A 13,942-nucleotide genomic window follows, 5' to 3' on the forward strand; every position below is an offset into this window, starting at 1 on the left:
GCAGCCGCAGTGCCGAGCGGCTGTTCTAAATTCAGCACTTGTTCAACAGCAGTTTTGCATTTTTCTCCCCCTCACAAAAGTTGATTTAATGGGGTGGGAGGAATGAGGGCACATCACGAACGATGCAACATGCCCTGAGCGCTGTGCGAGCGCCATGTCAGGCCCGCGGTGAGTAATGATGGCAGCAAGGAGACTGGCACCCAGGCAGGGACAGGGCTTATCGGGTTTACGCTGCGGATGATAAAATGTTATATTGGGCTCTGGTGGCACAGAGAGAGATGATATCTAAAAACTAACCGCACCACTGCAGGCGCGTGGCGGCAGAGACAGGTTGGCGTTCGTCACACGCAGCCAATAATAGATGTCTAACAAGAAGTAACTTCACTTTGCAATTAATTAGACGCTTGAATTCATCGGTTAATTATCAAGTCGCCAAACTCTGACGTCAGCGCTAAATATTTAATTGAACAGCTGATTATTACCTCATTTTAATCTTTTTCTTAAAAATCAAAGATTCACTCTTTGTTACAAATACTATTCCACTGAAGAAACAAAGGTATTAAAGAACATTACTCAGGTGGTGATGGCAGTATCATGTTGTACTATAACATAATCTATATCTAATTAAAACCGAAATATGTTCCTGTTTAAATGAGAAAGGCTAAAAAAACAATGAAACAACACAAATGGATGTTTATTGTCGTCTAGAGAAAACTGAGAGAGAGGAAGCCGCGATGTGCTTTTGTCAAGAATTTGTAATTTTATTAGAATGACATATAAAACTAAAAACTTTTTCAGGATAACACTTATTTCCTCACTAAAATTTGCCTTATTTTTTGAATAAATGTTTAATAGCAGCCTGCTTTTTGTTTTTAACATGATTGAAGAAGCAGCTGGCTAAAGTTAGAAGAAATGTAAATATGAAAATGTTCAAATATTTGTCATTATTTGTATATTAGCCACCATTCCTGTTCATTTTATTTATGTATCTTTTACAGATAAGAGGTTTTTATTGGTTTTGATTGATCTGCCTGGTTATTTAGGGTAAAACAAAAGCAAAAAGCTGATCTAGAGACAAAATAAAAAAGTACATTTATAATATATCCTAACTTGTTAAAAAGACAGTGCTAATTGTAATCATAGTAAAAAACAAGCAGTTGAATGAGAATTTAAATCTTTTTGTATGCAGTTTCACCCTGAAAACTGGAAATAGTTTTAAAGGCTAAGAATTAGAAAATTGCCTTTTCACTTATTACAAAAGCTTAAAAAGAAGTATTTAATTCAAAAACATTAATTCCAAACCCGTAACAACATAAACCTATACACAGGAAGATGTTGGAGGAAAGGAAAACATCCCATTATTAGTGAATGTTTTGCTTCTCTACTGCCTTTGGATATGGGAAAGATTTTCAATTCCCAAAGTCTTCTTTAATTTCCACACCAGCGATGATGGAATATGGCTGTAATCTACGATACACCTGCGACATAACATATATAACAATGGCATAATAAATCATTATGGAGAGTGGAACGGCTCTCTCCAAACACAGTGGTCCTGTGAATAGCCCCTTCTTATTGTTTCTAAATTCAATAGCTCCACCCCTCCTCTCCCCCTCGTGCTTCTTTTATTACTTGTCTCATTTATTGCAGCGCCGTGTCTCTTCATATCGGGCTTTGTAAATGAAGTTTTTGCAACAAAGGTTATTGAAATAAGACCACAGGATCCAGAAGGATGAGTGACGCCCGAGAGAGTTAATTGGCTTTTTGAACATTAGATCAGAGCAAGTTACCATGGCAATCTACCTTTTGTGCACAGATAAATTTGAGCTGACCTAATGCTGAGACTCATCCTGAGCATGAGAATTTCCTGTATCTGTTTTTTTATCCATCAAAAAATATGAACATGTTTCAAGGAGTCTGCAATCTGTTTCATCTTTTGGGTTAAAAAAAAGCATGCTCCATTTAAATCTGTTCGCTCCCTCAAGAGGCATCATTAAAATTTCACTCCATCCACTCTGATTACCTCTTCGGGTCGACCCAGAGCGGGGGTACCGGTGAGCAGGATGGCCCTCTTTGCACTCTGAATGAGAGGGACGAGGTTCTTGGTCCTGGCTGCGTTCCTCGATTTGAGGTAATGAGACTCGTCCACCACGACTACGCCGAACCGTTGCCTCCTAAGAGCCTCCATTAGGGGGCGTGCGTCTGTGGTGAGCAGGCCGTAACCCAACACTGTTACTTTACTGCTGCTGATATCCCTGTGGAAGTACAAACACACACACACACACACACACACACACACACACATTTACACACTTCATAAACAGTTAGCGACACCGAAAGCCTGATCAATACAGGCTAAAACAGTCTACTATTTCAATAGTAGACAAAAAAATAAAGTAATCACTTAAATTATTCATTAAGACAGACAAAAATAAAATACCAACTCAACACAAGATGGATGCTCTGCCTGCAGAGTGGTAGCTGCTACTATAGGGGATAAAATTAGATTTAGAGTTAATTACATGTCATAAAATGCATTTTACACATAATTAATTTAGATTTCTAGTTGTTCTGGTCTTAATTTACAAAAAAGGTAATGGAGAAGACTAAAAAAATTGTAAAACAGCTTAAATGTTGAAGGTTTTCTCATTTAACCTCAGCATTTAGCTACAAAATGGCATTTAATTCAAAGTAATTTTTACTTTACAAAAAATAATATCGATGATATTGAGCACTTATGTTTCATTGAAATGTTGCTATTTAAGAAAATGGCTGCAACCTTTAATGCAGCTACAATAAAACAGATTTTGAACATTTGTTCTGTTGCTTATGGGTTTATTATTTTGGCCTCTGGGCCTCCAAACCAAATTATTTAACAAAAACCATTGTAACGAGGTGTTTAGCCACCGACTTCTTCAGGCAAACTTCTCGTACGTCCCTTCTTTTGCTCTTCAAACGTGATGTATTACAATTTCTGTTTTTTACAAACTCATATTCTATGCAACGTAAACACAGAGGCACCGTCTCAGGTAAACAAACAAACACACAGGTGACTTTCAGCAGCATGAAAATCAGCGATGATCTGAAATAAATCATGAAGGCTCCATGCATCTGGAAGGCTTTAATTCTCTCACTTCGCCGCATGTTTCTGAGCCGAAACGCCGGAATAAGACGCCACTGATGTTCTACAAAAGCACAAGTCAGTCAAAGCACCACGTTAGGAGAAGCTGCATAATTTTTTTTCTTCTTCTGCTTCTTCTTGCCTCCGCGTTCAGTCATTAACACATCCAGTTCAAGGACACATTTTCCCCAGAAGGCGTTCACAACCTCTTTGCACCTCATCTGTGATGTGAGGTGGGGAGTCCCCCCCACTGCCTCTCCCACCTCCACCCCTCCAAGTGACAAATATAGAAACTTTGTATCATTCAAAAACTTCAAAAAGCAGGAAGAACAAGGGGAAAGTTGAGATGATAAGAGAGACATGTTTCCATGCAAAAAAAACACACACAAAAAAAACAGTCCACAATGCAAACCTGAATAAACGGTCATGGAAATGAGGGCCGTTTCCCAAGGACAGCATTTTTTCCCTCCTCCAGGAAAACTTTCAGCTCCTGTTCAATATTGCAGGCGTCGCTTTGACATGATTTGTCTGTCAGCGCTGTCAAGCATTGGCCCCTGCTGGCTCCTGACATAGAGGGACACGCCGAGATTAATTTATCGGCCCCACCTCCGCTGTCCATCACATCGCCTCGGTTTCCCAAAAACGTTTTCGTTATTTTTTATTTTTTTTTATCTTTATTACATCTCTTTAGGGTAAATTATTACTCCTTGCAAGAGCTGAAGCAGAACATATCAGCCTCTGCCAGCAGGCAGACTGTTATAAGGGCAACCTTCCCTTAAGCTCAAATAATAGCTGTAACCTTTCACTTTCATAAGGAATATCTGGAACACTTATGAGTCTGTGCACCCTGCTGCCCTGCATGGATGTGCACACCGCCTCTCATTTCACATTTAAGACATGCTGCAACTGCAAACTTCAATATATTTTCTCTGTGTCTTATGAGAGAGGAAAAAACAAGTGGAAGTGGAAGCAGAGGGTGTGATTTTCAAGATAATTAACAAATAAAAAACTCAAAAGTGTCTTTTCATCAGCATATGTGTCAAGGTGGTCCGTGGGCCAAATCCGGCACGCCGTAGATTTTTATGTGGCCCTCTATTCTAGACTAAACACTAACTGTGCTTAAATATTATGTTACCAATCAAATCAATGCATCTTTTATCTGTTTACTGCCAGATTATATCAATCAGTTTCTTGAGAATTATTTTGGGAATTCACGGAAGATCAACAAATCCCTGCACATTTTTGCACTAATACATAACTGGGAGTCAAAAATAGTCAAAAAATTTCTTACTAAACAGCTGCCTGAGCCATGATTAATGTCAAATTATAGTCCATGATTTATCCCTGGGGCGTCAAACTCATTTTGGATTGGGCCAAATCAACACCATGTATCCTCTTAAAGGGCCGGTTGTACAAGAATGTATCGAAAAGTTCACAAACTTTTCACAAATCAATAAATCCTTGAAATTAAATAATATTATTTGATATCTTTTCACTCTCAAGATTTTGTGATCAATTATTTGCATTAAAAATTGTGTTTGTGGTACTAATTTGGAAACATTTGCACGTATTTATGAAGGTAAATGCAACCTTTTGTAACTTGCTGTACAGTAAGAAAGTTTTTGACAATTTTTGAGAAACATCTGCAATAAACTCCCAATTATACACTGGTGTAAATACTGTAGGTGCACTAGTGTATAACTAGTGCAATTATTGTGTTAATTTTCCACAATAATTCCTAAGAAACTGACTAAAAAGTCACATTTAGCATCATATTAAGCACAAATATTTCAAAATTAGTACCACAAACACAAATTGTTATTACAAAAGAATCACAAAAAAAGTTACAAAATTCTGGAGGGATTGAAAAGATGTTCCACAATGTTTCATTTTAAGAGTTTACTGATATTTTGACAGTGTATGTACAGGTTTTATCAATCCATTCTGGCACAACTGGACCTTTAAGAGCAAATTGTTCATATTTTGTGGTTGTAAATAGACAACAACCCGGGTTTGAAGTTAATTTGGTTAAATTTTATCTTCACAGTACATTTAAAATAATGTAAAGTTTTTTATCAGTACGTTAATGTCTATATTTCTTTTTAAAAAGATGACTTTCGGTCAGTTTTAATCAACACAATAACAGCATATTTACTCCCAGAAACCACAGAATAAAGAAATGAAGGAATAACTGATTACTAAGAGGATGGATTTTAATATAGTAGAAAACATAAACATACAATAAATTAAACTGAGGGTTTTCAGGAACAATAAGTGAATGATAATCCAGACAAATGCATCCTGAATGTGACACTGCTGCGGAGAATACACAAGTTGCCAGCTTGCTGCAGAGAACCGGTAATTAAAATTCAGTCCAGGAACACAAAGTACCGTCAACCTTTACTCCTACCTGTGAGGAAGAGTGCGACTTAATCCACAGCATCTCGGATCGCTTTGGATTTAATTTAATGTTTCGTTGGTGAGTTTCTTAAATTTACAGATGAAAGTGTTCTCAAACATGATATTAATATCAAAAGGATAAAATTAAATTAGCTGATAAAGTTTTACTTTTATGTCAGCACTGCAAAAACACAAAATCTTACCAAGTATTTTTTGGTAATAAGATATTTATCTTATTACTCTTAAAATATGAAAAACAAATTACTTTTCAGCAAGATACAGAGGTGTTTTTTTAGTACATCGTTACTTAATATTTATGAAAAAGTGCCTGTTTCATTGGCATATAAATTAATTTATAACATGTCAAAACTGTCTTGTTATAAGAGACATAATCTGCTAATGGAACTTGTACTTTTTCATTATTTTCTAAATAAAAGTTACTTCTAAATTACTTTTTCTTACTTTGGGTGTAATAAGATATTTGCACTAGATTTTGTGCTTTTGCAGTTGAAAGGGGCTTGTTTAGTTTGACTAGTTGCCACTATTAGTAAAGACGGGCATTTCTCTCATTGTGTATCGTTATTTGGATAAATTGTTACGAAAATAAATTACATGTAATAATGTCTGAAACCCCAAAAAACTAATAGTGTTGTCTGAATTTGCTAACAAAAAATATTATTAAATTGAGCTTCTAGTGCAGTTTGTTGATAAAAATCTGACTTTATTAAATGATTTTTATGTTTTTGATATCCTGAAAAAGCTGCTTTTTAAGAGCGATATTTGCATTTGTGGAGCTTCGACTACAATCACTGCCATACAGTTAACTTTTCCTGTTATCCCCAGAAATACCTCCAAAAATAGCAATACAATTTAAAGTTAAATTATAAAATCAGGTCTACAAAATACAACATATTTTAAGTTTATTCTGCACACAAAATATTTGTATTTAACTCTGCTTCTATTTGAGAAAACAATGAAAAAGATGTGAGCATTTTTAATGTTTTTAAAGCATTTGGAACCAAAGTGAATTGAGAAGTGTAACACACACAGTGGACAGCATGTCACTCCAATACAAATAATGTTTTTCTACATTAAAGACAGTTTTTAAAATGAAAAAGAAGCTCTGGGATGGAGATAAATGCATTAATATTCATGAAAAAGTTGCTGTGTGTGCTTATGTTAATTTGACAAAGCAACGCACCAAGATTCATTGAGATGCACCTTCAGATGCATGGAGCCATTAACATTCATTAATCATTCACACCGCTAATACTCATCAGGTGGCTTATGACACAAAATGTAATTTAATTAAAGTTGCAGCCTAATGCATAACAGAACAGAAACCACCGGTTTTGATTGTTCCCGTCAATTTCTGCAAAGAAAACGGAGTGGAAGGACGACCTACATCACATGTCTCAAACTCAAGACCAGTTTAAACATTAGGACTGTTTAAATTTTATGTTTTCAATCAAATTAATGCAGTTTTTATCTGTTTACTGCCAGACTATTGTGGAGTTTCACGCAAAATCAACTAATCGCCGCACTTTTTTTGGACATTTTTCTCAAAACTTGTCAAAAAGTTTTTTACTTGTACTAAACAGCTGCCTTAGGATTAATTGATGTCAGATTATAATCCATGATCTACACAGTGAGTAATAGAAAGTCACATTTACTGTCATAAATAAGTGAAAATATTGCAAATACTACAAACACTTTGATTTTTACTGCAAAAAAAAAATCACCAAAAACAATCACAAAATTCTTTAGGGACTGAAAAGACATTCAACATTATTTAATTTTAAGAACTCCATAAGATTTGTAACAGGTTTTATCAATACATTCCAGCCCATTAAGAGCATTCATGATCTTAATTTTCCCCAAAACAAAAAGGAGTTTGACGCCCCAGACCTACATGGTGTGGCTCTTGCTCTCCACCAAGTTGATGTCTCCGGGCTGCAGCTCTGGGATCCACCTCTCCAGCTCCTCGATCCAGGGATATTTGAGAGAGGAGGGCGCCACCACCAGGAGGGGCCACTCCGCCCTGTAAGCACACGCCACTGCGATGGCCTGGACCGTCTTCCCCAAACCCATCTGGGGAAGGAAAACAAGTCAATCGCAAAGGGAAGCCCTCGGCGGCAAATTGCATGTGACGGCTGAGCTCATGTGAGGCCCAGGAGTAATAAGGTCTCACAATGATTCTAGTGTCAAAAGCGATTAGGCACGTGGGACTGCAGCAGAGAGCTGACAAACTCATCTGGAAGGCCGCAGGTTTGTTTTTTGGGGCGTGTACTTACCTCATCGGCAATCATACATCTGAAACAAAGGAAACAGAGAGGCTAAATTAGTGTGGCTTTAATAATTTACAGGTGAAGACAAAAGTCTGGTTCTGCGATCCAACAGGACCGCCTGTCTGGTTTGCCTCTTCTCTTGGATGTACCACAAATCTGTCACTAGTAATTTGGGTCTGTGCTGCTATGCTACTTAAGCTTGAGTGCCATTCAATATTTATACCACTGCTTCAGCTGGATAATTCTGTGTTTTTTAGGAGAGCATCTTCTTTTTGATTTTATTTCTCTCATTTCTGTTTTATTATAGGAAGACGTTTTCATAATTCTGTTTAAATAAGAAGTATATATCTGGAAGAAATACTTCCAGTAAAGCATTAATTAATCTCTCAGTTTGTGATCAAAACACAGCGAAGGATACAAGAATCACACAAAGTAATAAAAAAAACATCACAGACGACAAAAACTTATGCAAGCCAAAAAAACGTCTGGATTTTCAGAGTTTCCATATCTGTATGACACTGAGGTTAATAATATGAGAAAACTAACATTTTCTGTTAATTCAGTCAGTATTTAATACAGTTGACACAAAAAATTTTACAATTTAAGGATTTTATAGCCTGTCGGCTTCTTGCTACATGAGAAAACTTTTAAGAAAACAAACTCAACTATGCTTCACTCTGTCATAACTTCACATTTTACTCGGTCAAACAGTCACTGATTTCTTCACTGCCAGTTTTCTTTCCTCCTACATGCAGGGCTGAAAGTTAAAGAGGATGTTTGTGATTCAATGTGCTTGAGCAGCCATTAAACCACCATGCAGAACACTATGAAGAACAATGAAAGCGCGACAGGGTCATCAGCTGAAGTCATCCCTGTGGAAAATATGCAGCGCAGATCAACCTCTGCTTCTTTGTCCAGTGGGCCTGAGCCCATTGTCATGACCTTCCTTTTTATTATTTTTCCCCTCCATAAATGATTCCAACATGGTGTCACCAGCAGCGGTGCAACAGAGCACCTCTGAATACCTCAGACTGAGTCGCTCATTATTCTCTCTAGTCCTCCTCCTCGTCTTCCTCCTCCCATCTCCGCCCCATTTCTCTCTTTCAGCTGAGGAACATGATTAATGTGCACCTTGCCACTGGTGGTTTTTCTAATTGCCAACACACCGGCTCAGTCAGCGCAATGCACAAACACACACACGAGCACGCGCGCACACACTCCAGCTCCTGTATGTGTGTGAAAAGTGCAAACAAAAGGCATATAAAGTGGAAACACACACTGATACCAACTCTTCCAAGACGGCACATACATAAATGTAGCTGCGCGCACACACCCACACACAACCCCGGGAGGGAGTGTGGCTGGGGCAGGTGCTTGCCATTTCTCAACACATTAATCATCCTCCTTTAAATAACCTGAGTGTCGTCTTGACGGTTTGAGACTGCGAGCGCACTGCGGAGCTGTTGCCTGACGACGGCACGCGCCCCGTCGCAGCATCTTTCTAATGTTATCTCCGAAACCCACGAGCCCCAAAGTGTCAGGAAATGGGCTCCGCTGCCTCCCAAGCTGGCCGCGCTGATTTGATGGCTCTGACCTCTATGCGGTGATGTGTTGTGCGGACCCGTGTCTAACCCCAATTTTCCAGCCAAGGTAAAAAAAAAAAAGGCTCTCCTCTGGAGGACCGGACCTGCAGTGATCTCTGGCGAGTGTGGGATGCCGGACAAAAGGCTGACTCCATGTTTGGACCCACTCGGATATCGCACACGTTCAGGGTTCAGAGTGAAGTCCATACGCTGGATTCACAAAGATCTGAGCAGAAAACCCTGCAAGGGTTTTAATGGTGTGTAAAAAAAAGTTGGTTCTTGTGCTCTGAAACTCATTCGCTGCGTCTTCCTTTCCTCTTACTCTCAGGCAACATTTGCTCAAGGATCAAGTTTCCCGCTTGTTTAACTTTAATAAGCTTGATATTTACATAAAGTACATTCTTAGATTATGTATCAAGCTATTCGCAAACAACGGAAACAGACAGTTGGCATCGAAAAACAGATTATATTACATCAGTGCTAACCTGCTAACGTCAAAGATATGTTTTGTTTAGTTTTTTTTACATTGTAAGGAAATTTAGTTATGATACTCCAATATATAAGATCTATTCATTAGAGACAAAATGTCCTTTCTGCAACCAGAAACCATATTTGGGCAAAAGGCGGGGCTTAAAACAAACACCTGGTAGTTGATTTGATGAATATGTTTTTATTTTAAAGAGAAAAATTGCTTTACAGTGGAGATCTACTCCAAAATATCACTTGTTCAATAATCAGAGCACATTAATTTATTGCTCTTTTCCATTTCATTCTGACCCATGTCAGAATGAAATGGAAAAGAGATCTGCTTGTGTTATAATGGAGCTTTAAGTAACCATCATCAAGCACAACCTTCCTCTTCATCACTGTTGACGTAACAATACGGTTGCATAACGGTCTTGATGCATTGTGTAAATGTTTAATCATACATCTTGTTCTTTTGTTTTTACCACAGTACATTAAAGAACTTAAAGGCTCAGTAATGATGCATTTACTTGAGAAATACATATTTCTACAAAAGCTAAGTGAACATAATTTCTAACTCCCATTTTTTTTGCGATATGCGTTAAGTGCCTCTAAATAAAATAATTATTTTCTCTAATGCACAATAGAGGCCCAGTAGGCTCTAACATTTATTTATGATGTGTAGCTTCTCTATAAACCTCTTAATGTCCTGGATGGATACTGTCCAAATATTGTTAGCTTGCCTATTAAGGCTTTGGGTAATTTATGGTGAGTGAAATTTTTCATGCTGTTTAACAAAATCCATCTCCTGCTGTCTACACAAGACCAAGAAAATCCTATTATAATAAAAAAGCCATTACAAGTTTCATGCCTTATTAGGAAGGGATGAAATTTAGTGTTAGGAAAGTAAATACTGTAAGTGAGGCACCTTGAGAATATAATAGAGATGTTTTCCTATTTACAATATTAGAGCAATTCTGCTGCTGGTGATAAATGACCCAGATTACAGCTAAGATGTTCTACAAATGAAACCGACTCTTAAAATGGATAATGTAATAATAAAGTGTTTCAGGAGGTTGAGTTTTATGTTTTCACCATTATGTCTATCACAGAACATCAAACTTAACACATCAAATCAAAAGATGGAGCAAGGAAGGAGGTATTAGTGGACCTTTATAAGTTAGCATCCCCCGAATTTAGTTTTTATCTCTATTATTCCATTTACCGGTTTGATTTTGTATCTATTAAATCAAAAGTTTCTTCTGGTCAAGAGATACTGCTCCTTTTTCCTTTGTTATTGTCTGTGTAGAATTTGTTGAGTTTAGGAAAAATTTAATTTGAATGTATTTGATTTGAAGAATGGTCCTAAAGCACAATATTTTCCTGGTAGCTACTCGTTGAATCTTTGCTTTTAATATTTGACAAAATAAATTATTGAATGAAGATTAAAAGATATAAAGCACACACCTTTTCAAATCTTGAAAAGTTTCAATTTTTCATCATGTTTGTGTCTTTAAATCCAAATTTCTACTACATTATTGAATTGGCTCATTTGTTTGTACCAATGTGTCAGTTCATATCCATATGACAACAGTTTCTCATTTAAATATTGCCAGATCACCTAAAATTAAGGAAATCTGGACTGATATTTTGGGGCACCTGTACTTGAGTTACAGTTACATGGGGAAACTAGAAATAGCAAAAAAAAATCTTCTGATTTAAGATCAGATTTGGTTTTGGCACATCTTTATGAGACAAAAAATGTTTTTAGATGAAAAGAAAATAGCTTTACCCAACAATTAAGCATTTGTTATTATCAATCAGGTAAAACAGTAAAAAATAATCAGAATGAATTGTTGGAAGATACGAAAGAAAACAGATGTTTGTATAATTTGTTTTTGAAGGATGAATACGGTATATTATTACTACACCATACCAAAAACGGCTAGAGAAGCTATTTGTTTTTATTATTATCTACATTTTATCACCAACCTGTTTTTAAATGACAACTTGGTGATCACTTAGCATTTGTAGAAATATGTATTTACAATTTATTGCTTCTTCTAATCCGATGAGCCTCTTTAGCCTAAAGGACTGAAATGGGAAGCTCAATACTGATTCTATGTTAGGACTAATATTTCATATAATACCACAAATTTGATGCAAAGGAAAAGCATTGATCTATCGCCACATTAGCAACTCCCTCCCTACTCAACAGAAGAGCAGCTCAGAAATATGCTTCATCAAATATCTGGCTGCAAGCTAAGTCAGAAAAAAGAAAAACAATAATGGATTGTTTTAGTATCAAACTTCGGTTCAACTTTTTCAAACAATTCAATCAACAACTGCTTTGTTTTTTTTTTTATTGTCGCGCCGAGCCACATATTTTACACTTTCCACCCCGTTTATCTCCATAAAACTCACTCGCCCTCCCACACAAGCCGATCCAACAGGATCCGCAAGTATTTTGAATTTGCAACAACATTTTGATGTTTTGCTTCGGTACACTTGAAGCTCTCTGGATGTGGAGAGAGACACAATGGCTGCGAGAGGAAAAAAAAAAAAATCCACCCACGGATCTTCCTACGCTGGTAGATATCTTACATCAGTATATGATGTGCAGTGCATTTCAGGAGCTATTTTATGACAGGCTGCCATTTATTTCTCAGCTGTCAGCTTGTCATGTCTACTGTACCTTCATTTCAGGTGGTGATATTCTGTATTTTCAAGAAATCTTCTAACCCCTCCCTTCTTAAAAACCCAGCAAGTTTACAGCTCCACTAAATTGTTGTCGGTTCGGTATAAATATGCTCTTTCTGCAAGAAATTCTGCTGATCATCAGCTTTAGTTTTCGCATCTCTATGAAGATGATGAAGCGGTCACACTTCTGCTATTAACTTAATTGCTGTCATTCTAGTTAAAATCAATCAATTCAGCTGTTTTGATGCAAAAAAAAAAAAAAACTTTAAAAAAGCTATTTTTAATATAGATTAATATCGGTTTTTAAATCATTAATTATGTTTAGCTGAAGCACTGTGCCATCTAAGACAATATCTATTTGTTCCCTGCAGTCACACTGATGCCAGTCGAGTAAGGTAGCTGACTGCACTGTGCAGAGAGAGCAAATTGACCCCTGACCTGTCCGTGCCAGAAAGCCCAGTCTTCCAGTGTTCCTAAATCAATACAGCTGCTCAAAGCCAGCAGCAGCCTTCGGATTTGCTCCCTGTAGGTTGACCCTCCGCCCAACTGGAGCGGAGGATGAAATGAACAAGTCCTAGTGTGGTAGTGCAGCTTATGTTGAACACAGGAAAACATGGAGAACCTAAACGCCGAGGCTCATTTTGCAAACAAAGTGAGGACTCTTTCGAGGATAATGTACAGCTCCCTAAATAACTGCCCTGAAGAATCCAGAGGATGAAGTCGCTCACCGTCCATTTTTAGACAAAGCGAACTCCACTCCCTCCCTTTGAAAAGGCATCAGGCGCTGCAGAAGCTTTGGAGGAAGTCCTGACAGTTGCTGTGACCATCTTGTGTCACAGTCAGATTTCTGTGGGTCACTCTCCTCCATTGCTGGCAGAAGGATGCGATTTCAAATCTAGAAAATACAAGCAGACTAATTTCAATGTCAGACAAAGTTAACCTGAGTAATTACATCATGCAGTTTTTAAGTCATGATTGAATTTATTGGAGAGGGGAAAAAAAGCTTTCCAAACTAACATTCAGCTAACAAATGATATTTAAGAGCTTGTTACATCAGACATTAAATCTGATTAATCACATTTTGGTATCACTGAGTATGATTTCACTACCAGGTTTTGAGGTGAACTTACCCTAATTTCCGGCTGTAAGCTGCGACTTTTGTCACACGCTTTCAAACCTGCAGCTTCTGCAATGATGTGGCTAATTTATGCATTTTTTCTAACGGCTGCCAGAGGCACTCGAACAGAAAAGGTAAGAGTGACACAGGTGGAATATATGTGTCGAGGAAGATTTGTAAATATCTCATGTTTCAATGTAGGCACATGTGGCTTATAGACAAGTGCGGCTTATGTATGTACAAAATGTTTTTTCCTTTAAAAATGTAC

General features: G+C 37.3%; 1 protein-coding gene across 3 annotated transcripts in view; it reads right to left on the reverse strand.

Moving 5' to 3' along the window:
- The window catches only part of zranb3 (zinc finger, RAN-binding domain containing 3), a 91,935-nt gene that overhangs the window by 70,986 nt on the left and 7,007 nt on the right, over positions 1 to 13,942 (reverse strand). For all 3 annotated transcript variants that reach the window (XM_055059607.1, XM_055059606.1, XM_055059608.1), the window contains exons 2-5: positions 13,286 to 13,452; positions 7,816 to 7,834; positions 7,434 to 7,612; positions 2,024 to 2,255 (exon numbers count right to left, since the gene is read on the reverse strand). In XM_055059607.1, coding sequence (XP_054915582.1) covers positions 2,024 to 2,255; positions 7,434 to 7,612; positions 7,816 to 7,834; positions 13,286 to 13,425 — 570 coding nt within the window. In that variant the 5' untranslated portion in view covers positions 13,426 to 13,452. The remainder of the gene's footprint in view (positions 1 to 2,023; positions 2,256 to 7,433; positions 7,613 to 7,815; positions 7,835 to 13,285; positions 13,453 to 13,942) is intronic.

The sequence above is a fragment of the Poeciliopsis prolifica genome, unplaced genomic scaffold, assembly GCF_027474105.1.
Source record: "Poeciliopsis prolifica strain line A6 unplaced genomic scaffold, Auburn_PproV2 SCAFFOLD055, whole genome shotgun sequence".
Classification (NCBI taxonomy): domain Eukaryota; kingdom Metazoa; phylum Chordata; class Actinopteri; order Cyprinodontiformes; family Poeciliidae; genus Poeciliopsis; species Poeciliopsis prolifica.